The sequence below is a fragment of the Epinephelus lanceolatus genome, chromosome 5 (genome assembly GCF_041903045.1).
Source record: "Epinephelus lanceolatus isolate andai-2023 chromosome 5, ASM4190304v1, whole genome shotgun sequence".
Lineage (NCBI taxonomy): Eukaryota > Metazoa > Chordata > Actinopteri > Perciformes > Serranidae > Epinephelus > Epinephelus lanceolatus.
The window spans coordinates 41,770,992-41,796,682 of NC_135738.1; the positions used below are offsets into that span (position 1 = coordinate 41,770,992).

General features: G+C 40.2%; 1 protein-coding gene across 1 annotated transcript in view; it reads left to right on the top strand.

Annotated features, from left to right (window-relative positions):
- zfpm1 (zinc finger protein, FOG family member 1) overlaps positions 1–25,691 on the top strand; it is a 130,223-nt gene that overhangs the window by 59,617 nt on the left and 44,915 nt on the right. The window contains exons 2-3 of the mRNA XM_033634158.2: positions 2,999–3,145; positions 12,380–12,517. Coding sequence (XP_033490049.2) covers positions 2,999–3,145; positions 12,380–12,517 — 285 coding nt within the window. The remainder of the gene's footprint in view (positions 1–2,998; positions 3,146–12,379; positions 12,518–25,691) is intronic.

Here is a 25,691-nt window from a genome sequence, read left to right on the forward strand (position 1 = left end):
TACAGGATCGATCTTTTTTTTTTTTCTTCTTTCTCCTCTACTTTTTTTTATGAAGGTCCAAATCTAGCTGTGTTAATTTTATCTGAAATTAGAGTGAACCATGCAGGCGTGGAAGTTGAAATTAGCCTAAAGATGTTTCATTTACAAAGACAGAAACACTTTGTCAGCCGGCGATTGTTTCCCAGCATTATCTCTGCCTGCTTTTAATTGCTTTGGAAGTGAAATTAACAGAATTAGAAAAATTGCCTCTCCCTTTTTCTACAAGCTTCTTTATTCATGGGTATTGTTGTGTGCTTTGTATAGATTATAGACTCCTTTTGTTCCAGTATTGTAAATATATACGCCCCCAGTCACGGCTTTAGCTCCGAAACAATCCCTCTGTTCGTTCGACACAACCTAATGAAAATTAATTTACAACCTGTCTGGATTGGGGGAGAAAGGCGGGAAATGAAAAAAAAAAACAATCCTGGTTTTCTCTCTGTATTAATTTCACTCTGATTTAGTCATTCAGAATGTGCCTACCTGCCTTGACTTTCCAATACATCTACATGTATGTGAGTTGTTTTCTCTCTCCGCAAGCGATTAACCGTTTCTGCATCACTCTAGCACTTCCTAATCCTCTTAAAAGAAATGGTTACCCTGAATTAATAATTCTATCATGGTATCCTCTCGGGAACTGACAATGAAGCATGTCATCCGATGCAGATGAACATAATAGACACCGCCTTTATAATCAGCTAGACTTGAATCACTAATAATTAGAACTCAGTCTTTAGATCCAGAGAAACAGTCAATAAATATGACAGTATATTTCAAGGTTTATAGCTCTTAATGTACCGTTAAAGCACCCTGCTATATTCATCCTATAGAAGGAGTATTATTAATGAAGCAATTTAAAAAAGTCACATTAAATCCATATTAACTGACTCCCCTTTTTTTTTTTTTTTTTGGATGTAATCTTCAAACAGGCTAAAATAGATCAAAAGTACTGTATAATTACTATGGTCAGCAGGGATTATGAAACTGTAATTGATACATATCAGCCCTGCACTAATCACTCTTTTAGCTACAATTTTAGGTATACTGTAATTTGGCTTTAAGGTCCCCCTTGGCTTCTTGCTATTAATCTTCTGGATTAGACCGTTCAATGTGTCCAATTCTTGAAACCGTTTTTTGAATGAGTCCAGTCACAAAAAAAAAAAAAAAGGATCAGTGTATTTTGGGTATTTTTCCTATCTTCAACAGTACATATGATCATAAATAGCTTGTTTAACAATATCACTTTGTTTTATATTTCACCTCTCCTGCACCGGTCTGTTTAGACTCAAGGCCCATGGGAAGACAATTAAATTCAAATCCTTTTTCTTCTGCAGAAATACAGTGTGATATTATTCTGTGTTCTTGTCCACAGGCAGACCTCTATAATTTAGTTCTTTATGGAGCTCCATTCTGGAGATATTCTTATAGAGTTAGGCAATATATCAACATCATGATATGAGACAAGATATTTTCTTAGATTTTTGATATCACAATATCATAAGTGTTGTCTTCTCCTGGTTTTCAAGGCTGTATTACAGTCAAGTGATGTACTTTTCTGTCTTACTGAGTCATTATATCCACACTACTGATGATTATTTATCAAAAATCTCACTATGTAAATATTTTGTGACAGCATCAATAGTCAACCCCACAATATCACCGTGATATCGATATCGATGTCAAGATATTTGGTTATAATATCGCAATATTTGATTTTCTCCATATCGCCCTGCACTTTGTTCTTTTCATTCAGGTGCATTTTGTGTTAAGCCCACCTGATGTAATTGGTGTTTTAAACAAAAAAGTGCAATTTTGTTCTGATCCGCTATTCTCTTTTTAACTAAAAATATAATAAGTAACTTTCCACATTCAAATGTCTTAACATGACCAGACCACAGTGTTATATATTTTATTGAGTTGTGTTCATGCATTATCCCAAACATTGCAACAACCCAGAGAAATCTGTAAGTTGATTAAGGACATGCTCCAGGACATGTGGTTGCCTTCACCTGTCAGTGGCATTATATCCCCATAAACTGACTTTTTATCCAGTTTTAAGCCAAATTTCTTGGTTGTTTTTAACTATATGTTTTAACCGGATGAGAGACTTTAGTCATTAGACGTCTGGATCTTAAGTTATCTGAGAAACAAGCTGAGCATACAGTGCTTTTACTGGTTTAAATCACTGGGTGCATTTGTTTTTGAGAGGAAGAGACCTCTGTGAATATTTCAGCTCCTGGTAAACATTTCAAGGACATCTGGAACTTAAGTTATCAGAGAAATATGGTGTACAAACGTTAGCAGTAACACTGCTCCAGCCCCCGCCATGTGGAACGGTGTTGCAGAAACACTCATTTTTAAAATGAAATTGCTTTATTCAGTGTTTATTTAGGCTTTAATCACCAGGCCCATTTGTTTTAGAGAGGTAGAGATCTCTGTGGATAATTCAGCTACTGGTAAAAGCCTCCTGAACGTCAGTTTTCAAAGAAATAATTGTGAGCACACATTAGCAGGTTCTGGGCTAGCGGCCCTACTGCAACGAGCCAAGCAGTGTTGGAGAAACACTCATTGTAATGTATAACTGCTTTATTTATTGTTTTTACTTGTTCAAATCAACTGGTCCGTTTGTTTTGGAGGCTAATGGAGTAGTCTGTGGATAATTGGGCTCCCACTAAAGACCTCCAACTGCAATGATGACATTGCTCCATCTCTTGTTATTTTTTACATTTGTAATTTTCTGCTGCTGTCATTTAAATAATTAATAATAAATATGTTTAATATTACTGCTTGAAGTGCCTTCATCCATCCGGATGGCTTTTTGTCTTCTTTTTTTGAAATTCCGTAAGAATCAGGTCTAGTTCTTCAAATATGACAGGTATCTCAAAAGACCCAACAGGGAACAAACACATTGGATTTGACTAGATTCATTTGGTAATTTTCCCTCCTCTTCCTCTTGCAGGTTCCCTCGGGGATGTCGACGGCGACGAGGAAAACACACCGGACAACCTCAGCCTATCAGGAGAGGAGGGAGGAGCCTCGGACCCAGATGATTCAGCAGAGGGGGACAGCTCCAGCCCCCCGCAATACACATCGCTGTACAATGAAGGTGAGAAGACGGATAAAGCCTGATGTAGAAGTGAAAAAAATCCAACTACAACAGAACATATTAGCACAGGGGTCAGTTTTTTAAAAAAGCTGTACGTCTACTACATATGCCACAGACCTTAAAGGGGCAATAAGCGAAATCGTTTCACCGCTAGGTTCGCTGTTGTGCACTGCCTGTAGAGCAAAACAAAGTGGGTCATGAGCCACTCCTCCCTCTACCTCTGCTCTCCAACACATTGTAACATTAAATTTAATTGAATCGACATAGCGACATGTGCCTAACGTTACTGTAACACTAATTAAAACAGACATTTGATTTATGTTGTACCTGTCCAGGAGAAGAAGAGCTAGCTCCAAGTCAGATTGTAGCCCCTTTAGCTCTCGCAGTGCTCTCCACCTTGGAAATGCAAGGCCAATGTTAATCCGGGTTTTGTCCCTTTCTTTTTCCAACAACCATTGTTTCTTTAGAAGTAATGTCAGATCCTGGTCGTCTACAGGTGGACGTTCCGCTCTCTGCCATTTAATTTCGAAAATACGCGCTGCCATTGCTCACTGGCTGTAGCCTTTTATAGGGAGGGAGGGCCAAGGGCTCTGAGAGGCGGAGTGGGGGGGGGATTCACATGAACGTACATGAACACGCAGCCGGACCGGCTTGTAAACAATGGGCTGGAGATCAACACAGAGAGAGGGTGTGTGAGGTCATGCTATACTCCAGATGAAATTACACCTCTAGTTCTTCACATAGCAATTTTTTAATTTCTTCAATCTAGAAATGATGAATTTCGCTTATTACTCCTTTAAATGGGAGAAGTTTTCACTGTCAAGGAAATAGTCCCGTACTTTTGACAGTGTGTGGGTAACACATCTGCTGTGCGCTCACAATCACACCACCCTTGTGTTTTTTGTGTTTTCATTATTAGACTACCACACTGACTAAACTGGTAGAAATGCACTGACAGCATGCACCTCTTCATGAATGATAATCCAGATATCTAGTTTACCGGCAGTTATCAGTGGTTATTAGCAGATTTATCTCCTCATCAAGACTCAAAGTCTTTTCTTTCATCAACAGACATGAACCTGTGTTCTGTCAGGAGGCCGTTAACGTCACCCACTGACAATCAAAAAAACACGAACCATTTTGAGGTTGCAGCTTTCCACACGTATCACTCTTTTAACTCTATTGTGCCTAAACTAATAATAAAAAATATTCTCTGGGTTCAATCTTGGCTTCAGCGAATCTGCCCCCCCTCCCCTTCATGCACCTCTTATCCCGAGCCTCCCCCTTGTACCGTGTGATAGCAGAGTTTTCAGTCATATTCTTTTGACTTATTCAAGATTTCACTAGCTGTGTTTTTTTAATCTCAAAAATTCCTGCTCTTGTGAAATTTTGGGGCTGGAAGTGATAAGCGTCTGTTGGTTGGCTTGGTTTGATAAACCCATGGAAATTCTGTCAGGTGCTAATCGAGACAAGATTAGAGATTAGCTGTGTGTGTGTGTGTGTGTGTGTGTGTGTGTGTGTGTGTGTGTGTGTGTATGTGTAAGAGAGAGAGAGACTGTGTGTGTTTGAGGTGAGGAGTGGGCTATGTGTGTATTAGATAGAGGAAGATGAGAGAACTCAGGCAGACTGCACATGTGAGCAAGTTTGTCTGTCGATAGCAAACTGACTTGGCGTCTTTGTTTCTTTATTTGTGTGCATGTGTGTGTTAGCCTTTAGCCCCCCCTCCTCCCAACACACATACACACCACCCTCCTCATCACACTGTTGATTTACTCCTCTCTCTCTCTTCTCTGGGGGTTCCTCGGTTGCCCAGTGCTGCCATTATCAGTTCTCTGTAAATCAGCCATGTTTGACGAACCTGCTCTTTCAACCTGGGATCAATACCAGGTCTTTATCTGGCCAGAGCTGGCTAATAAAGGCAAGGCCTCTTATCCACCATCTGGAAGAGAGAGAGAGAAAGACACACACACACACACACGCACACACACACACACACACACACACACACACACACACCCACACACACAGGTGATAACCACCCTTGATAACTTTAGGGAAAAAAACGCATTCTACCAGTAACAGGACCAAGCACTCTGTTCTCTCCATCACACCCAGAGAAAGCCAGTATATTACTGCTGATACAATGAATCGACACACACACATGCCCATGCACACAACTTTCCTGAAGAAGACTTGAGCATCTGTTCAGTAGGTCTCTCTCTCTGTTGTGGTGTTTTTTCCTCTCTCCTCTCTTCTCAGAATTGCTCTACAGTTGCAGCAACCAGCCGAAACAAGCAAAAGTCCTTTTTTCATAACAAGGCAATCGCACTTATACATCACAGGAAACCTGATAAAATCCACTTCTGGCCTGATTAGTCAGTATGTTACCTCCTTTTGACCTCTAATTGTCCTGCCCTCATTTGGACCAATCAGAATGCTTTTTGTGAACTGACAGTTTTGTTTTTTTCATGAGAATCTGATCATAGAGGAAGTGTGTGTGATGCATTGAGAAACAAATGGCAGAGGAGGTAATCTCTTCTGGTATCGTTATGATGGACAGTTATTGACTGTATGCATGCAGCAGTGCTGAAATGATTGGTGAACATTTCATGAAAAAAATTCTAATACTTGAGCAAATGTTTACATAAATGATAAGGGTAAAAAAAGAAACAGTTGCTCATTTTAGTTTCTCCAGTGTAAAAAATTTGCTGCTTTTTCTGTTTCATGTCATTGAAAATTTAACAGGTTTGTGTTTTAACTGTTTGTTGGACAAAATAAGCAATTCGAGAATGTGACTTTTGGCTCTGGGATATTGTGATTTTCCTTTTGGGGGTGTATTCATTCTTTTGTTACACACAGTTGAGACAATGCAGTGGGGGTGATAGTGAGAGGGAGAGTTGCAACAAAGGTCCGTGGACGGATTCAGACTAGGGATGTTGTGCTTCATGGTCGGTGCTTTAAGAGCTTAGCCACATAGGCACCCCAGTGGTAGCCATTTTTTTTCAGACTTGAAAATTAATGTGGTTCACCCTGGGCTCTTGGTGTTTTTCATTTTTTCTGACTTTTTATTGAGAAAACCATCAGCACAAAAACAATCAACTGATGTAATAGTTTCTGCTCTAGAGTGCTAGCCTGGAAATCCAGACCCAAATCTAGAAAGATTTAGGGTCTGGCTATGAGTAATACAAATGGCCCAACTCGAGGGGCAGCACCAAGCATGCATTTGTAAATATCACTGCACGCAATTGGATAACACTACAACCAATCAGAACAATACACGGGGTGACGTATCCAGAGCGCTACCAGTGGAGCTAACTGGTAGATTAGACTCTAGCCGTATCCTGTCGGCAAAACAGCAAAAACGTCCTTCTTGCAAAGGAAAGATTCGAGTGCCGTCTTCTGTTCCTCTTTTAGAGAAAAAGCCAAGTCTAACTTGTTCATTGTAGCGGCCAAAGCCGTTTCAAACAACTGGTGTTCATCCGTAGTCTTCTTGCAGTGTTTACTGACTGATTCCAGACTTTGTCGTCGCAGAGCTGTCATCATCTGTTTAGCTCGCCTCTGGCCCGCCTATATCAGATACACCGATGTGATTGGTGCAGCTCGGCTCCAACGGCATGGGTAATGAGCATCATTACTGATTGCCAGAGTGACTCGCTGAGCAAATTCAAACTGTGCTCTCGCAAGAACTCTGGATTCCCAGGGTACTAGAGTGCAGGGGTGAGGCTAGAAATTCTGGTGCCCCGTCCAACAGGTTTGGGGCAGGGGCTAACATGTTTGTAATAATTCAAGTATTTATTTTATTGTTATTTAATGGGGACAGTGTGAATTGTTAAAGGATGCAGTATATATATGCCAGAGTTAGCCAAAATTATATTTGTATCAGTAGCTTACGGACATATGATACTTTTTCTCCCTGAAAAGAATCCAAAGCCCTCCTCAGACAAAGAATTCATAACTAATCTATTTGTTAAAGCAATGCTTCACCCCCAAAATGATCATTTGTATACCAATGACTCACCCCATGTTATGCTGAAATCGTGAGAAAACTGTTTTTCTTGTATACCTTCACGGTCAACAAAGACCCCGGAAACGGAGAAGTGAGTGTGGTACAACTATATCAAAACATCCGTTTTTTGCAGTTAATGAGAGCAGCCCTAATTATTATTGCATAGATTTGAATGTTGCAGATTTGTCTGCTTAACATTCATTCTATGAACTCCAGCACAGTATAACAAAAGTAGGTTTCAAAATTAGTAATGTTGTTTATGCCTCAATCCTAACCCACTTGTGTTATATAATTTAAAAATATGGATGTTCGACTATTCATTCCTTTCCTCAGCAGGAGACAGTGATGTTCAGGTAATACAGTAAATAAGCCAAATTCCTACCCTGCCTATGTTATGTAACTTAAAAGTAGACAGAATTTTAGGCAATATATTATCTCCAACAGATAGAAAAATAATGCCATAAATGGGAAAGCCCCCAAGGTTTGGGCTGAGCGCAAATTTTTCCAATGTCTGGCTCCACCCCTGATCATAATATCCCACAGTAATGGAAAAAATATTCTCTTGGATATTGTGATAAGGTCCAACCATCGCAGTATCATTGCCAACACTACTTGTAGGTGGAAGGCTCCATACCTTGGTTTTGTCCATTTCCTTTTTAGCTTCATCTGTGCCACCAAACTGACCAACACAGACATACAGTATGCTGAACCTGAAATGTTAGGGAACTGACGAAATGAAAAAATGCAAAAGACAAGACGCAGCGTTAAAATCACAAAGAAGAAAGATAGAAACGTATAGAGGGCTGTAGAAGTTGTAGAAGAAGGCGAGATTGTTGGGTGACTTTGCCCTGCAGGTGTGACAGGGGAAGTTCAGCTTATCAGATTGATGGAGACTGTCTCGCTATAGGGGGGGAGGGAAGGTGGGAGACAGAGGGAGAGGGAGGAGGGGGGTTTGGCAGAAAAGTGTCTGTCGACTCCTCCTGATACCTGCCTCCATGTCTGAGATGATATGGGAGATAATATTGATAATATTAAACGCAATAACTGTGTCTCCAGCTCCCCTCCCTCGCTTCAGCCCCTGCAGGATAAAATCAATGTGCCATTCAATGTGATTTATAGCTGAAAATAATGGCACTGTTTAGGCAGGGGGGGAGGTGTATGTGGTGTGTGTGTGTGTGTGTGTGTGTGTGTGTGTGTGTGTGTGTAGGTCTGCTTGCTTTAGTGTGTGTACACTATGTCGCCGTGTATGAGTGTTTGCATGAAGATGAGGTTGAAAGGTGGACGTGACGTGAAGATGGATGGCGTGTGTGTGTATGCATTTGCTACTCTTTCTGTGTGTGTGTGTGTGTGTGTGTGTGTGTGTGTGTGTGTGTGTGTGTGTGTTTGTTGATTTATTTGACGATCTCTTAACTGTTACATTAATAACGGCGGAGTGTGAGGGCGTCACGTGGTCGTGGGGCGTTTATGGCTGGTATCGATTGGGTGCTATCGCTGTTTATCGGAGCGGGAATGCAAGGGTAAACACGGCCTTTGTGCAGACAGCTGAGGTGTTATCGGGGTGGAAGCTGAAGACGGGGTGGGATTTGGGGAAGGGGAGAGAGAGCATGAAACAGGACGAGAGAGGACAGAGCTGGGAAGGAGGAAGTGAAGAGAAGGGCAAAAGTTAGGAAGAGGAGGAGGGGAGGGACCTTTTGGACAAAGCACAGAAGAAATGTTACCCAAACCAGAAATTTTCTGCAGCCATGGGTACTCATGTTGGTTGATATTAATTTTTTACATTAACGCAAACATTTTTGAAAAGGATCCCTTAAAAAAAATTGTCAGAGAATTCTGACAAAGATAAGTACCTAGCTGGACATTTTACAGTAGAAAAAAAAGAACAGTGCTCTCTGGTGAACAAACTGTAAAGGAGACAATTCTTTCTTCCTCAAAGATATCTTCTGAGTTTGGTGCTTTTTATCCTGCAACATGTTTGTTTGTACCAGAATTTTGTAAGTCAAATTTTTTTAGTGGGAGACAGCAATCTTCACGTAATATAGTAAATAAGCCAAATTCCTACCCTGCCTATGTTATGTAACTTCAAAATAGTAACATCAGACAATTTTTTTGCCTCTTTTAGGGTTTAAGGAATGATATTTGATCATCCTCAACATTTGTTGAGTTGTGGTTTCAGAATGATAAAGATGGTTAGGGAACAAATAGATACAAAACAAGATGTAGGTGCTACAGGATTATTTGTTTTCCTTGGCAACTTCCCAAATTCTATACAGATTTTAAGGCATTCTGTTATCTGAAATGGTTTGAAAAATTGAGCATATAGCTACTGTAAATGTGAAAAAAATCCTCTGGCTCCACCGCTGATCATGATATCTATTTATAATGGTAAAAATATTCTTTTCAATATTGTGATTAATTCCAACCAGATTGGCCTATCACAGTATTATTAGCATCACTGCCAGTAGGTGTAATAGGTGGGTTCAGTGGGATGTGCAGGGTTACTGCAGCATTCATATAATATAGTAAATAAGTCAAGTTAACCCTCCAAGTTATAGCGTGCTAACTAGACTATCAACAGATCAGAAATGTGCAAAAAAAAATTCTGGCGCTACATATCAGACAAAACCCAGAGACTGTATTGTACTGAGTTGGTGTGAACTGTAAATTTACCACTTGCTATACGGAAGCAGAAGATGATGTTATCTTTCAAAATGATTGGGCAAAGGCCTCTCTTCCTCTGGGCAGTTGCCTCTGTCTCACTGGACTCACCCAGGGTCTGTGTCCGCAGCTGTCTGTACTGTTTGCAGACATGGTTACCGAGCAGCTGGGTTGACTTGCATTTGACTAGCATTAAGAGTTTACCCTGAAGATCAGTGTGAAAGCAAAGAGCGCTGTCTCTGTAGCTACGTCTGGGGACAGAGATGTACCCAGAAGTACACCACAAACTAGCCCTTTTTACACAGAGCTTACGCTATAGGGCCACGACAAAGTCCCTTCTCAACACCACCTTTGCATTTTTACACAGAACCAAACAAAGGTGGCATCATGCTGCCCCAATGTGTGATTTTAGGCAGCATGCTGGCATAGCAGAATCAAAAGAGGTGAAGGGCATGACATGTAACACAACAGTGTCGGCCTGAGGTGTGACATACAGTACAGGCCAAAAGTTTGGACACACCTTCTCATTCAATGCGTTTTCTTTATTTTCATGACTATTTACATTGTAGATTCTCACTGAAGGCATCAAAACTATGAATGAACACATGTGGAATTATGTACTTAACAAAAAAAGGTGAAATAACTGAAAACATGTTTTATATTCTAGTTTCTTCAAAATAGCCACCCTTTGCTCTGATTACTGCTTTGCACACTCTTGGCATTCTCTCCATGAGCTTCAAGAGGTAGTCACCTGAAATGGTTTTCCAACAGTCTTGAAGGAGTTCCCAGAGGTGTTTAGCACTTGTTGGCCCCTTTGCCTTCACTCTGCGGTCCAGCTCACCCCAAACCATCTCGATTGGGTTCAGGTCCGGTGACTGTGGAGGCCAGGTCATCTGCCGCAGCACTCCATCACTCTCCTTCTTGGTCAAATAGCCCTTACACAGCCTGGAGGTGTGTTTGGGGTCATTGTCCTGTTGAAAAATAAATGATCGTCCAACTAAACGCAAACCGGATGGGATGACATTTTCGGCCACTGCTCTTCCTTTTGAGTTCGCTGCTAACTGCTGCTAGCTGCTTTTTAAATCTCCATGCAGTTTGTTGCACACATGACATGTTGTCAAATGGTCACACCCATACTGTCCATGGTCCCATCCTGCTGACTGTCCCTTTTACAAAAAAGTTGATTCAGCGCTGTTACTACCTCCGCTGCAAGCTGAAAGGTGAGACAACTCTGTCCCCCCATTCTTCGATTATACCTTTTATGAGGAATGGCCAGACGGGATAACGGTGTGACATACCCGCCCTGAGTGGCTGTGGATTGGCAATGTAAAAGGGGCTACTGACTGACAACAAATAAAACGGCTGCTGAACTTGAAGCATCTCAGTTGACTGATGGGTCTCCAACTGATGAGTTGAATCTTTGACTTTTAGGGGGCAGCCTATGTTTGGGAAGGTTACTTTTAATCATGAAATTCATTACACAACACTGTCTGCATGGCCTAATTTTAACCTGTAATAGAATTAATTGTGCGAAAGTTTCAAACACTTTCCAATTTTTAAAAATAGTTCCCTCATGTATCAACTGATATGTCAACCCTTAAGATCTGGGTCACTTTATTTTGCCGTAACTACAGTGAAAATTATTAGTGACATGCAGTAGTGAAATGCATTCTGTTTTTGACTCACCCTAACCTTTGGCCTGATGATGATGCAAGACCAGAGAACAAGAAGAGACAGATCTTCAGCTCAGATTGCATGAGGTGCAGTGATGTAACTATTAATCTAATCTAACTAATCATGAGTCCCGCTAATAGGGAGGGAACCAGCAGCATGATGAACCGGCTGATACCAGCTGCACAGGCAAAGTTCAGGGTTCTCAGATGTGCATGCAGGATAAACACATCCAGACATTCAGATTCACACACAGTGACACACACACAGGTCCAGCCACGTGCAGAAGCACACACAGATCTCTTTGATCAGCGAGCAGGAGGCTCTGTAATCAGCTTGATCAATGGCAGGGATATCAATGCTGATTAGAGGAACACAGGCAGCCTCAGTCTCTGCTGAAGGTGACAGGCCAAGGGGAGGAAGGGGGAGGAGATGGAAAGATAGAGCAGAACAGAAAGACTGAGGAGAAGACGAGATCTACCTACAGCGAAGAGAGAGAAGGATGTTGGGCAGTGATGAAGAGAGAGTGATAAACTGGTGGAAGACAGATAGAAGGAGACAAACAAGAGACAAAACTAAAGGTAGGGAGTGAAGATGTTGGTTTTGATGAGTCTTTGATTCTCCAGAGTTGCAATGAGAATCAAAGGGTCCATCTCTGCGTGGCGAGGTGTTGTGTTACACAGCTCAGGGAGTCATTCCACCGCCACCTTTGATCAACAGACAGGAACAGCCACTGCCCAGACGCACACACATACACAGACGCATATACACACACATTTTGATGCACACACAGGTTTCAGAGAGTTTTTGGAGGCTGATATTAAAGTTTTGGATAGAAGCTGCCAGGAGTTAGTAGTATGTTTGAATGTGTTTAAATGTGTCTGTTTGTGTTGTGCATCCAGAGCCCAGGACGCAGGACTCTCGAGGAGGCCCTGATGATGAAGATGAAGATGGGGAGGAGCAAGGTCCGGCACACAGCGGTGGGGAGGAGGAAAAAGAAGGGGAGGAAGAGGAGGAGGCGGTACACTGGAGGGGTCCAGGTCAGTGCACTCACAGGGGCTCCTTACAGCCAGTAAACATGTTATTTGGTATTTGGAACCAACCAAAACAATTGTACTGATGCAAAACAAGAGAAGTGAATTTATTCTAATATAAGCATTTACTCGAAGGTTGTGGAAAAGTTTAGGTCTTTGTATCTGTACAGGAAGCACTGATCAGGTGGTGTTCTCATTCTGTGTTAAAGGGATAGTCCGGATCTTTTGAAGTTTTTTCACCACTTCACCTTGCCATTAGGCAGCCCTTTCTGACAGGGAAGCTGTTAACAGCTTCAGTTCTCATCTATGCTCTTGTCAAAGCCACCAGACTGCCATCAGTCAGTGTTTTGACATTAAAAGCAGCATTTTAAAGCTATTTATTTTTAAAATATCTGCACACAGCATGGCCTTCTTAAGATATGGTCATGGTTAAAGGATAAGTTAAATATTTTCCAACCTGTACCCTATTTCTCCATATTTGTGTGAAGTGACCAATAAGATAAACGATATTCTAAGAAATTGGTCCAGAATTGAGTGAGACTGCAGTGGTGAAACAGGCTGTAATGTAATCCCTGTGGGGCAATTGAGCATTGTCAATTTACGTCCACCAGAAGCGCTTGTTTTTGCCACTGACAGGCTCAGATTGTTATTTAAAGTGTCTGACAACAGTACAGGAGGGATCCCTAGAGAGGTCAACCATTCTGTCAAAGAGTAAGATCGTTATTGTTTAACCAGAAACAGCCCAAAATGTGTCGTATTCAAACAAACCACACTCCATGTAAATAAACTGTAATTTAAGCTTGTATAGAGACAGCATATTTTCACATTTAACTGGGTGAATTAGGGGTATATTTCAAGCAAACCAGAATTGGTGATTGTTAAAACAGTTGAAAGATGAACGAAGACAGCTTTCATGAGTTTTATTTTATTTTTGTCGACTTTGAATGAAGTGTGTGTTTTACTCTGATAAAGTTGCTGTTTATTTAAATGAAGTCTGGTTTGTTTGACAATCGCAATTTCGGAGCTGTTTCTGGTTAACAAAAAGGATCTTACTCTTTAACAAAGGGTCTGTCTCTGTAGGAATCTTTTTGATAATGTTGTCAGACACTTAGAATAAAAATCTGTTCTGTCAGTGGCAAAAAGAAACACTTTTAGTGGACATAAACTGATGTAGCTCAAGTGCCCCATGGATTACATCGCAGCCTGTTTTGCTCCTTCCAGCTGCAGCCCTCTCTCTCAGTACTGGACCATTTTCAGAAATTGGTGTTCTGATTAGTCACTTAGACACAAAAACATGGGAAAAAGTATCCAGTTTGAAAAGAACCGAATTACCCTATAAGAAACAAAACACTTGACAGAACATTGTTGAGGTTAACAGAAACAAAAATACATTCATTGTTAAAACTTGACAGTCATAAACTCGAGTCTCTGTCATGAAAGTTGGACTTTCCACCAGCCCCATTTCCACAGTCTAACTTTCAACATAACTCAGCAAAGAGCACCAAGTGTTACCATTAGATGTAAATGGTCTACTGCAGAATAGTAAAAAATGACTGTATTAACTGGGATACTCCAGCCAACAGATTATCATTTCAACTCTTAATATGCTCTTAAGTGGATCTAACCACCCCTACATGTATGTCTGTGTGTCCATGTGTGTGTCTTGGAGATGCTCCTCTGTGTTGCCTCTTCCGAGTGTCTTTCAGGGTCTGTCTTGTTGTCCTACTGTCCCCCCGTAGGAGATGTGAATGTGACAGGCCGGGGGAAAATTTATTCAAGTCGTAACAAAAACACACACACGCACGCACGCACGCACGCACACACACACACACACACACACACACATGGCTAAGAGGAGATAACAAGTAAATCGCCATAATTTTATTATTTATTTCCTCTCTTATCGAGGTTTGTTTGGTTATTTATTTCTCTCTGTCTGTTGTCTTCAATGAGTTAAACAATGCAAGAAGATTACCGCACTATCTCGCATTATTTCCTTTTCAAGCTGCGCACGTTTTATGTATGTCTGTGCATGTGTGTGTACGTAGCGTTGAGTGTGTGGATGTTTATGTGTGTGTGTGCACGTGTATTTTAATTCCTATGGTGGGGAAGAGAGGATGTGTTCATTATCGTCCTGTCCCAGCCTTGTCCCTTTAACAGTAATTGGAGCGATATTAATTGCTGCGCAGTGGCTGGTTGATGGTAGCACCATGATGCTGCACTGATAGGGCCCTTCGTTTTTTTTTTTTTCTCCTTCCTCTCCTCCTCACAAACTAACTGCTGGGTGAGCGAGGCAGAGGGATGGAGGGGAAGGGAGGGAGGGAGGAGGGGGGGAGAGAGAGTAAGGGAGAGAGATAGCCCCTCTATCAGCTCCGGAGCAGGCGCTGTCTTTATCAGGAGCACGATTGGCAAAAAGGAAACTTTGACCGGTCTGAATTTTTCTCTTATCGTCAAGCCCCCCCTCCTCCACCTCCCCTTCCTCCCTCCCCCTCCCTCCATCCATCCACCTTCTCCTCCTCTGGTCTCTCCATCACCACTAACAACCCCACTAACAGCCCTCCCTCCTCTCCACTCTCCATCCCCCCTAACAGCATATACATCTCTTCCTCTTTTTCTCTCTTTTTATTGTTTCTTCTTTCTTCTTCTTCTTCGTCCTGCGTGTCACAGTGGGACCGGAGTCACTGGCTAATGTGCTCTTGTTCATACAAAATGTTCACCATGTATTAGACATTTCCCATAAACAGATGGGAGGAGTGGTGTGTATTAGCTGGTATGGAAATAAACAGGGTTTTATCTCCTCTGGGAGTGTTGGCATTCCACTCGTTTCTCTCTGTTGTTACCTTTTAGACACTCCTGCTCCTGGGACCACAAGTTTCGAGCTTTTAATCTCATGGGGTTTGGGTTTGGTTGCCACTGGTCCAGTCACGTCACTACAAACATCATGCACAACGCCTTGCTTGTGTTATGTGCTATAGTTTGTTTCATATTTTTGTCTTTGCATAGCAATGTTGGATTTGTTTTTTGGTCTCTTCTTTTACTTTTTGTCTAGTGTTGTTTGTTTCGTGAACATTTGAAAGTTTTTTTAATAACAAAAAAGGGCTGGGCGATTAATCAAGTTTTATTTTCAATTACATTTTTGGCTTCCAACAATTATGAAAACAAAACTATTGAGATAAAAATGATTATTGTGCTGCACTCAGTTTACAATCATGCTCTGGTTTTGTCTTGTGATATATATCAAGCACACCCCTTTCCTTCACAGCAGCGAGCTTTCGCCCCTCCCTTATATCCCAAACTCACTCGCAGCCAGGCTGTGGCATGCTAAGTTCATCTCGGGGACAAGATGATGGAAAGAGGCCTTTTATCAATGTGTAATTGTTGTAAATAATCATGATCTAAATACTGACCAAAATAATCGTGATATTTGTATTTGCCATAATTGAGCAGCCTTATGACAGAATCAAATCTACATGCTTGCCTCACTGAAACCTTGTTTTGTGTGTCTGTTACAGCAAAGAGAAGAACTTTTACTTTTACTACACTCTTACACTGATATCTATCACTGGCTTTTAACATTCACATGCAGTTCGTAACAGCAGCATCGAAACAACCAACCAATTATTGAAACGAATAAAAGTATTGATCAGCAGCAAATTTGATAATCAATTTACTGCTGATTATTTCCTGGTACTAATGTGAGGATTTGCTTCATGTTTGACGGCACTGAAAATCTCTGAAGTGAGAACTGTCACTTGGACAAAGTGAGCAATTTCAAGTCACTCCAGCCTGTATGAATTTTCACTGGAAATTTTTCACAATTTTCTAAAGTGGAAAAATCAACTATTTTATTAACCTGAAAAAATCACGAGTGTTATTGCTAATAGAATAAGAAAAAGGAATGATTTTTGGTATGTGATAATTGGAGAAATTAGGAAGCAACTAATATTTTCATCACCTACAGACTGTTTTTTCATTAACTGATTAATTGTTTAGTCTAACAAATTGGAAAATATTGCAGAATGAAGAGGGGCACAAGTGGGCACACATTCAGGCAGAAATACTGCAAGACATATAAATATGTCACTATATGGCACAAAGGAGACATGGACACTGTCAGGTTCCAAATAAAAATGTTGTGTTTTTCTCTTTTTTAAAGCAATTTTCAAGTGCAAGGAAGAGGAAGATCTTACAGATCAAACTTGCCTTAAGATAGTGAAAAATGTCTTTAAAAAAATGAATATAAATGTGGCAAAATGCTGATTACAAATTCTGAGAGCTCAATGTCATTATTCAAATACTTATTTTATCTGACCAGTAGTCCAAAGCTCAAACATATTTAATTTACTTTCATGTGTGACATTGAAAAAACATCATATCCATTCCTCACATTCGAGAACGCAATATGAAACAGTTCTTAGGCAACTCGAGGAAAAAAATCAGTATTTGTATATTATTATATATTATTGTATTCATGAAATGATGAAAAACATGTTGTTTTTCTTTCCTGTTACCACACACTGTACAATGCAGCGGTCAGCAAATGGTCACAGAGTTTCCCTTCCTTTCCTCTTGTTGTAACAGAAGTGACTGAGTGTCGCTCTGACACTGACTCTATATGCCACCAAGCCTCTCTAAACTCGCTCATTTAAAGAAGACACTCTCAAGCTTAGCCGAGCGAGTCATACAGTGCATTCATTTTCACATTTCAATTTTGCTTGTGACCCTCTTTTTCACTTGCAATGTATTCTCTTTTACTCATCTTTCTCAACGTACTTCTACACTTCTTCTACATCTGTTTCTCCTTCCTGTCTCTTCACCTGTAGCAAGTCATGATGCCTCTTGTACTACTCTCTGTATACATATTTTTCTAGCTGTTCTGTATCTTAGTAGAGAAATGTTTTTATTTTATATATGCACAAATCTTTTATCTATAAATTCTATGCAGTATATAGAAAGTGTAAATTAATTGAATAATAATCTGCTAATTATATTTCAAAAGTAAAGAAATGTGATTTTAGACTGAAATACAATAATTCATAGATATGAAAATTTTAATTTCCCTCTCCATGCACAGTTTGTGTTCTAACCTTACGATAATAATCTCTTAATTTATTCAAATAATTTATTCAAATAATTCTTTGTGACAGTCATTATTGTTCAGACGGACTGATATTAACATAAAACAGAGAAAAACAACAACAGAACATTTTAATTCATCCTCTCCCTTCCTGCTTAAAGATAATACAATTCATTACTGGACACAACATTTTTCAATCGACGTGTTTAGCAGTGCCTGCTCAGTGTGTAATGAGTTGTTTATATGTCAATCTCAATAAATTCCTTAGTCATAGATGATAGTCGAGGCATTTCTTTTTGTGTTTTTCTCTTTTTTTCGACCGTTTTCTGCCGACAGCGGCTATCAAAACATTGGCTTTGTGGCTTCCATTGATATGGGGAAAAAAATATTAAAATTAAAGAGATGATAAACTTGGAATGGATTAGAGGCTTCAGCAATTTTCACTTTCTTTTCTCCAATGTGTAGTTTGTCTTAAAACAATCAAGATGACGTTGGTGTGTGTGTGTGTGTGTGTGTGTGTGTGTGTGTGTGTGTGTGTGTCCTCAGTCAGTTTGACGAGGGTGTGGTGGTGGCACGGTGTCTAGGAGAAGTCTAGGTAGGAGCTGCATGATATGCTAAAGCCACCATTTTAATCTACAGTGTGTCCATACTGCATGATATGCAAAATAAATTATGAAGAGAAGGAAAAAAAAAAACTATCTTTTGAATGACCTTGCAGGCTGGAGGGTTCGATATTTTCCCCCTCGCTGCTTAAAATTCTTGATATGCAAATGGATGTCACAGTAATCCCTTGTCATTCGCTGGCTGGCTGGCAGTCCCCACACATTCTCTCCTTCCAGTACTGTGTAGAAATCCATTGTCACTGGCCATCAGTATACAGCCAAAGTGTTCCATCCGCCAATATATGAATATGAATCAGCTAATATACGTACAAGAGCTTTCTTTATGGAGGAAAACCTTCAAATCTACAAGAAAGATTTGGTGGTGTTCAGATCTGCTGACTGTAATCATAGAGGAGAGTGTGTGATGGCATTATCATGTAGGAAACATCAGGACAGGACAGTACATGTGCCCAAGGGTGCTCGTGTTCCTGTAAAAAAAGACATATTCATTGACTGGTTTCCTCCCCCGTGTTACACAAACTGTCATAGATCACTGTAGTGGATTTATGACAGTTATACACTCATTATAAAAGTGAACGTGATTTGACAGTCTTGTGCTTACAATTAGTTAATGAACTGATTAATTAGTCACTGGACAGACAATGAATTTGCAACGACTGCTTCTGTAGGTCTTCTTTCAGACCAGTGAAAAGAAAAATACACATTATGCACGTTTTTTTAGTTCAGATTTCTGTTCTGGAAATTAATGCAAAAAGCACATATTTGGATATATAAACAATCATATCAGCAATCGACAATTTGAGGTGAAATCTATTAGTTTAAAATTTTTACTCTCCACCTGTAGTGTCTTATTTTTGCTCTAAAAATGTGTAGAATTTCATAATATATACACAAAACATGTTTAAAGTCCGTCTCTCAAAATTAGTTTTTTCTTCAAATCTTCACTTCAATAACGGTAAAATACACCAGACTTTTCAGTTGTCTTCCTGTCTATATTCTGAAGGCTTTTACAGAGGAATCTGTTTATGTATCATTCATAGCCTGATTTATATCACATTTTATTCCTCAAAACGTGGCAAAAAATTATTCTTTTGTGGCTGTTGACAGTATTTTCTGATTTATAAAGTGATAATAAGATATCAAAAAACTCCCTCTGTAAAAACTTTTGACCCTGATATGACAACAAAATGAAAGAAGAATTCAAACTTGGCTTTATTCACTGTGCAGTTCATTGTGAGACAGTGCACCTTTTGCATATTTAAACACACAATTAAAAAAAAAAATTATACAAAAAATAATAGTCTTACTGTAAATAATCAACTGAGGAAGTCTCATGGTGATATCTGTTAGTGTAACCATATTCATTTTTTTTTTTAAAGAAAAAAATTCCTTGAGTGAGAATTTGCTGCTTTATCTTTGTCATATGTGATAGCAAATGTTTAATTTTTAGATTTCAGGTGGATAAAAAAAAAAGCTATTTGAAGAGCTGGACTTGGTAAACATGATCCTTAGGAAATCGTAACAGAGACTTTCAATTTTTTATGATATTATATCAACAAGACAAGTTGTCAGTTTATCAAGAAAACAAATGGCAGATTAAAAGACAACTGAAATTTACTGGCAGCCCTACTCTTAACAACAGGTTATGAATCTTATGAATCTGTGCACTTTCCTTTAAATACTAAAAAATATTTCCTTAAACTTAAGCTTTTCATTTCTGTTAAGTGTCATATCCCTGTGGTCTTGTTATCTGTAATCTTTTGCCTTAAGATTTTTCAAGCCAATAATTACTTCTGTTATCAATTAATCTTCTGATTATTTTCTTGATGAATTATTTGGTCTATGAAATGTCAGAAAATAGTGAAAATAACCATCTTGGTTTCCTAAAGCCCCAGCTGGCATCTTCAAATTCCCATTTTTTTGTCACACAGACAAGAAAAGCAGTAAATCCCTTCAATTTAGAACCTGGAACAAGGGATTTATTTCATTACATTTTGTTGCAATAAGATTTTGATTTTATAATTGAAAGCATATTCATGTGTTGGATATTTATAATCTTCCACCATTATTTCTTTAGCCTCTTAAATTTTCAGAGTATCCATGCGTACCAGCAGCAGTAATAACACTGTGGTAGCAGTGGAGCACCCTGGTGAATTCCACCCCTTCAAAGAATTTTCCAGGTCCTTCTTCTTTCCATGCTTCTAGTGTGTGACATGGATGGCAAAGAAGGTCCTCTTTGGGCTGTCCAATCACAATGTGTGACACCTTGTCTACTGCAGGGTCCCGGGAAGCCAGCCGAGTGAGGCGAGTGTTTTCCTGCTTGCCCAGCACTGCTCGCTCCTTATCCTCCCAAACAGAGTTATTTAAATTAGCTCAAATAAAGCATCGTAATGGCAGGCGTAATAATGGTTATTATTATTTACTAGGCGCTGTGTGTGTGTGTGTGTGTGTGTGTGTGTGTGTGTGTGTTTGTGTGTGTGTGTGTGTAGTGGGTGGGTGGGTGTTGGGTTATCATACAGTAGTTAATTATAATGGAGCATGAAGGCACACTATGTGCGCACACTATCACCGCTGAGAGTCTAATTTATTTGGGTTGAGGAATGAGAGATGTTGGCTGTGTCACATTAGCATACTGTGCACGGCAACTTTTCCCCCATTGAAATCATCGCGAGCGGCACAAGGTGCACCCTCATCACTTTGTCCACATGTGATAAGACCTTTGTTTCTCACTTTGATCCATCTAGTCATGGATGGCTGAATGTAGCAACTGAAGGATAAGATGTTTGTGTAAAAGCTTCCAGTTTTTCTGTACTGTTTACTCATCTCCTTGTGGAGCTATTCATACAAATCCAGGACCTTCAGTATCTCTAAAATGTTACCATCCCAGGAATACAGCACTACAGACTTTTTCTTTTAATTACTGCTTGGCGACCAGTTTATCCAGAAAGTTTTAAAGGTTTTAATCAATATTCAAGGTGGATTTTTCTTCACTCATATGCGGTGTTAAAGCATAAAAATCTGTTTGTTGCATTTCTCTGGTAAACCAGGAGAAGAGACGGTTAAATGAAGCGTTTAGATGAGATGTCACCTGGTCAAGATTAAATGGACTGAACTTGGGATAGAGGAATAAAGAGTTGAAAGGCCTTAAGGAGGAGAGAAAGAGAATGGTATTATGCAGGTGGAGAGAGAATAAAGGGATGGATGTGAAGAAGGTGGCAGAGGGAGGAAGCCTAAGAGAAGTGGTTTGGAATAAAGAAGTACAATATTGAGTTTAGAGTGCGAGATAACTAATGAAGGGTAAAAGAGGGGTGAAGGTTTAAGGATCAATGAGAAAGAGAGAGATGAGGGGTGAGAGATTTTAAGAGGTGCAATTCAGATAGTGAAATTAGAGGTGAGGGAATGGGAAGTGGGTGAGGTTAAGAGATGATGAGGATGAGGGAGATAAAATATAAAGAAATGACTGTCGGGCCATCCCGTGTGGGCTGAAGGACTCAGAGCACGACAGGTTAGAGTTTGGTGAAAAACATTTTCTTTATGCTTCCCTTAAACAGTCATTTCATTGTATAAAAAGTTGGGTTTCTTGGGCTTACATACCGTAATTGGCAGCAACCTATACATTTCTGACAGTTTGAGAATGATGGCTAAAACAATGGAATTAAAGTGCCAAATTACGTTAAATACAGCCAGTTTTTAGTCATAGTTAGGGGGCATGGGGGAGAACATTCCTTTCCCCCAGCCTGCAAAAGTGGTCACTATTACAAGCCCCTTTTACACAGAGATCATGCTATAGGGCCATATGGAGTCCGTTCTGTATGTTGCCTCTGCATTTTTATAATTTTTTTTTTTTTTTTTTGGCTTTTGCCTTTATTAGATAGGACAGACTTCAGCGTGAAAGGGGGAGAGAGAGGAGATGACATGCAGCAAAGGGCCACAGGCTGGAATCGAACCCACAGCCGCTGCATGCCTTTGCTGTTTTATGAAACAATGGCATCATGTCGCTCCAGTGTATGATTTAAGACAGCATGCTGGCATCATGGAAGCAAAGAGGCATAACTGGCATGACCTGTAACACGTCAGCGTCGGTCTCTAGTGTGACATGTAGCAGATGTGTCGGCATGGTTTACTAAACAATAACGATGGCAATAATATGGCAACAACAATTATTTACGGTTCCTGTTAAATGGCAGCTGATCTTGTCCTCTGCTCAGTGGTTAAGGAGCTCATGAACCTCATTGTTTTCCCAATGAGGGACATTTTTGGTTGCTATTTTTCCTCTATTCCTGCTATTTTGTGAGATAGCTGCTAACTGTCCTCAAAATGTCATAGCTACCTGTGCCGCCCACTATCACATCTTGCCGACTGCCTTTTTACATAGAAGTCCTTTTGGTGCTTTTGCTACCTCTGATGCTGCCTTAAAGGCAAGACACTTATAATATCAGGACCATACAGACATTAATGCTATGATGTATTGGACTAGATGTTTTAGTGAATTCCATGCATGATTTGAGACAGCATAGCAACACTTACGTTACTCAATGCTATCAGCCTATGTTTTGATGATGTACTGTACCATTATCATGCAGGGACTGGCATTCTCAGGGTTCTTTTTAACCAGTAGATAAGCAAACTAACAATGTTTGGACAAAGCAGTAGATCCTTTTTGTTTAACCAGAAAAAGGCCTATAAATTGCCATCGCCAAACCCACCAGTCTAAATATAAATAAACAGTAATTTAAGTGTGTATAAAGCTCCATATTTTCACATCTAACTGGGTGAATTTAGGCCAGAGTGGCTGATTGTTGAAGACAAACCAAGATAGTTTCTGTGAGGGGTTTTTTTTTTTGTTTGTTTGTTTCTGTCGACTTTGGTTGAAGTGTGTTTCATGATGATAAAATTACTGTTTATTTAAATGGAATCTGGTAGGTTTGAAGGCAGCAATTGCGGGGCTGTTTCCGGTTGAAAGAAAAGGAAAGGATCTTACTTTTTAATAAAGGTCTGTCTCTGTAGGGATTGTTTCAAAAATCTTTTCTGATACTCATGATAACAATCTGAGCCTATCAGTGGCAAAAACAAGCACTTCTAGTGGATGTACATCAATGGTTTGAACTTTATCTGAATGTTTACATTGCAGTCTGGCCTAACGTCAAAGTTGAAAAGTACCCTTTAACTCAGGATTTTTTGTTGGACTTGCAGAAAGCCACACAGCAACTCCTCAGCATGGCAGCAAATGTTTTGTTTTCCACCTTGGTTTAAACAGATGTGACATTTTGTGGGTGTTCCCATAAATGCTGCTGTATCTTTAAACTGGTAGTATGCTTGAAAAAGAATAAGTGATACAGGTGTAAATAGGCTTTGACACTGGAGGAGGATGAGTTTGAAGGTAAGTGGAAAGGGTCAGATATGTGTTGTGGGTTAGGGTAAGGTTAACAACATGAGAATTGTGTTCTGAAATTAAATCGGGTGACACTCATTATCCAGTAGCTAATAACAACTACTTAATATTGGCCATATCCAATTCCTCATTTTGAGCTATACAATTGTAATATATTGTTACACATCACCTGTGAGCTCTTTTAGAGCATGGCTGACCCACATCCACCCACCCCTCACACACTTACACCTGCTGTACTCTCACACTCTTCTCTGTAACCTTCCTCCATATCTGCAGCCAGCAGACTGCCATGTCTTTCAGGAGGAGGGTGTCCCTGCAAGCACCCTGTCAATTCCACCTGTCAATCAAACTGCTTTGGGATGATGATTGGTTGTCATGTGTCCAGAGGGCTTGTCTTGTCAGTGAGGCTGAGATACCTCAAAGTGCAGTCTGCAGTATGAAATGAACTCAGTGGAAGCTTGTTTTTGTCCCATGGACACATAGAAGAAAACTTTTGTATGTGGGAAGTCATGTTGTGGATCTGTACCTATCCAAGACAAAGAATGACTACCTTTATTAACATGTGATTACAGTGATCACAATTCCCCCAGTATATTACACTTGCCATCAGATAGGTCTAAAGTAGAGTTGATATTCACAATGAAAAGAGAAGCCCGAAAGAAAACCGTGTGTGGATGAAGGTCACTCCAGCTATTTTTAGTCTGGTTTACACCTGGAAAGTTGAATAAATGTTGTCAAGTGTAGGAGTAACTAGTTACACATAATGGTGTTACGTTATTAAATCTCAAAGTTAATGCAATTGTAATCTGTTAACAGTTACTGAGAAAAAAAGTAATTATATTAGAAGGACTAATTCAACTGTAGGTTATAACAAAATGTTACGGATTGAAATACATTACTTAATAATAATAATAATTATTTTGCCGTATTTGGGATGAATTTCCAAGGTAGTGATCAGGTGCCCGACCGTTAGCAGCAAGCATCCAAGAGGAAGCAGAAAATCCCATACACAGCGCCCAAAGCATGTAAATATAGCAAGGCAAATGCAGAGCAGACAAAGCTTGTTCTAAAAAAAAGAGTGAATCTGGGAGTTGCTGGGTTTCACTTTCACTTTCCCTGGCAATACTGTTCACAAACAAAAGTCAACAATTTTGGCATAGTATATCTTGAAGGAGTGGAATATTATTCATTCATTTACTCATTCATGATTTGTAACTACTTACCCTGGTGCAGGGTTGCGAGGGGGGCTGGAGCCTCTCCCAGCTGACAATGGCCAAGAGGCAGGTACACTCTGGACAGGTTGCCAGACAATCACAGGGCTGACACATAGAGACAGACAACCATTCTCACTCACATTCACACCTACAGCCATTTTAGAGTCACCAGTTAGCCTGACCTGAATGTCTGTAGACTGTGGGAGGAATCAAACGAACCTGTAGAAAACCCACACTGACATGGGTAGAACATGCAAACTCCTCACAGAAGAAGTGGAATATTAGAGCATGTAAATTCATCTATTAGTTATTAGGAGTACTTAATAATACTGTAGAAATCTGGTTATATTTTATAGCCCATTCATACCATAAGAGCAACTTTTGGCACAGGAGTCATTTATGTTGGGATGAGAATAAGAGCTACCTTAAAACATGTGTGCAGCGAAAAGTTGTTACTTAAATACTTGGAAGTTGAAGCTCATGAGGAGCACTCGAAACTAGCATCGCCCTCTGCCTCCATCACCCACTCTTGATCAACACCCCATTCTGACTGACACAAACACTCTGTCACACACACTCTTCCCTCCTCTACCATCTCCTCTCTCCAGCCTGTCTGTGATGTGTCACTCCCCTCCTCCATCCCTGATGATTGATAGGCACGAGGCCCTAATCTAAAGGAACATTTCTCCGTGCTGTCCGGCTCCTATCAGCCCAGCAGCTCCCAGTATGTGAGCCCGTGGCAGGCCAGGCGCTGGTGGCGGGACTGGACATTGGCACGCTGATTACCAGCTTATCAGATTCCTGGCTTCTCCTGCAGCCACCGCACCACACCCTGCATACCTTCCTTTCACACAAAGATACACTCAAGCATGTC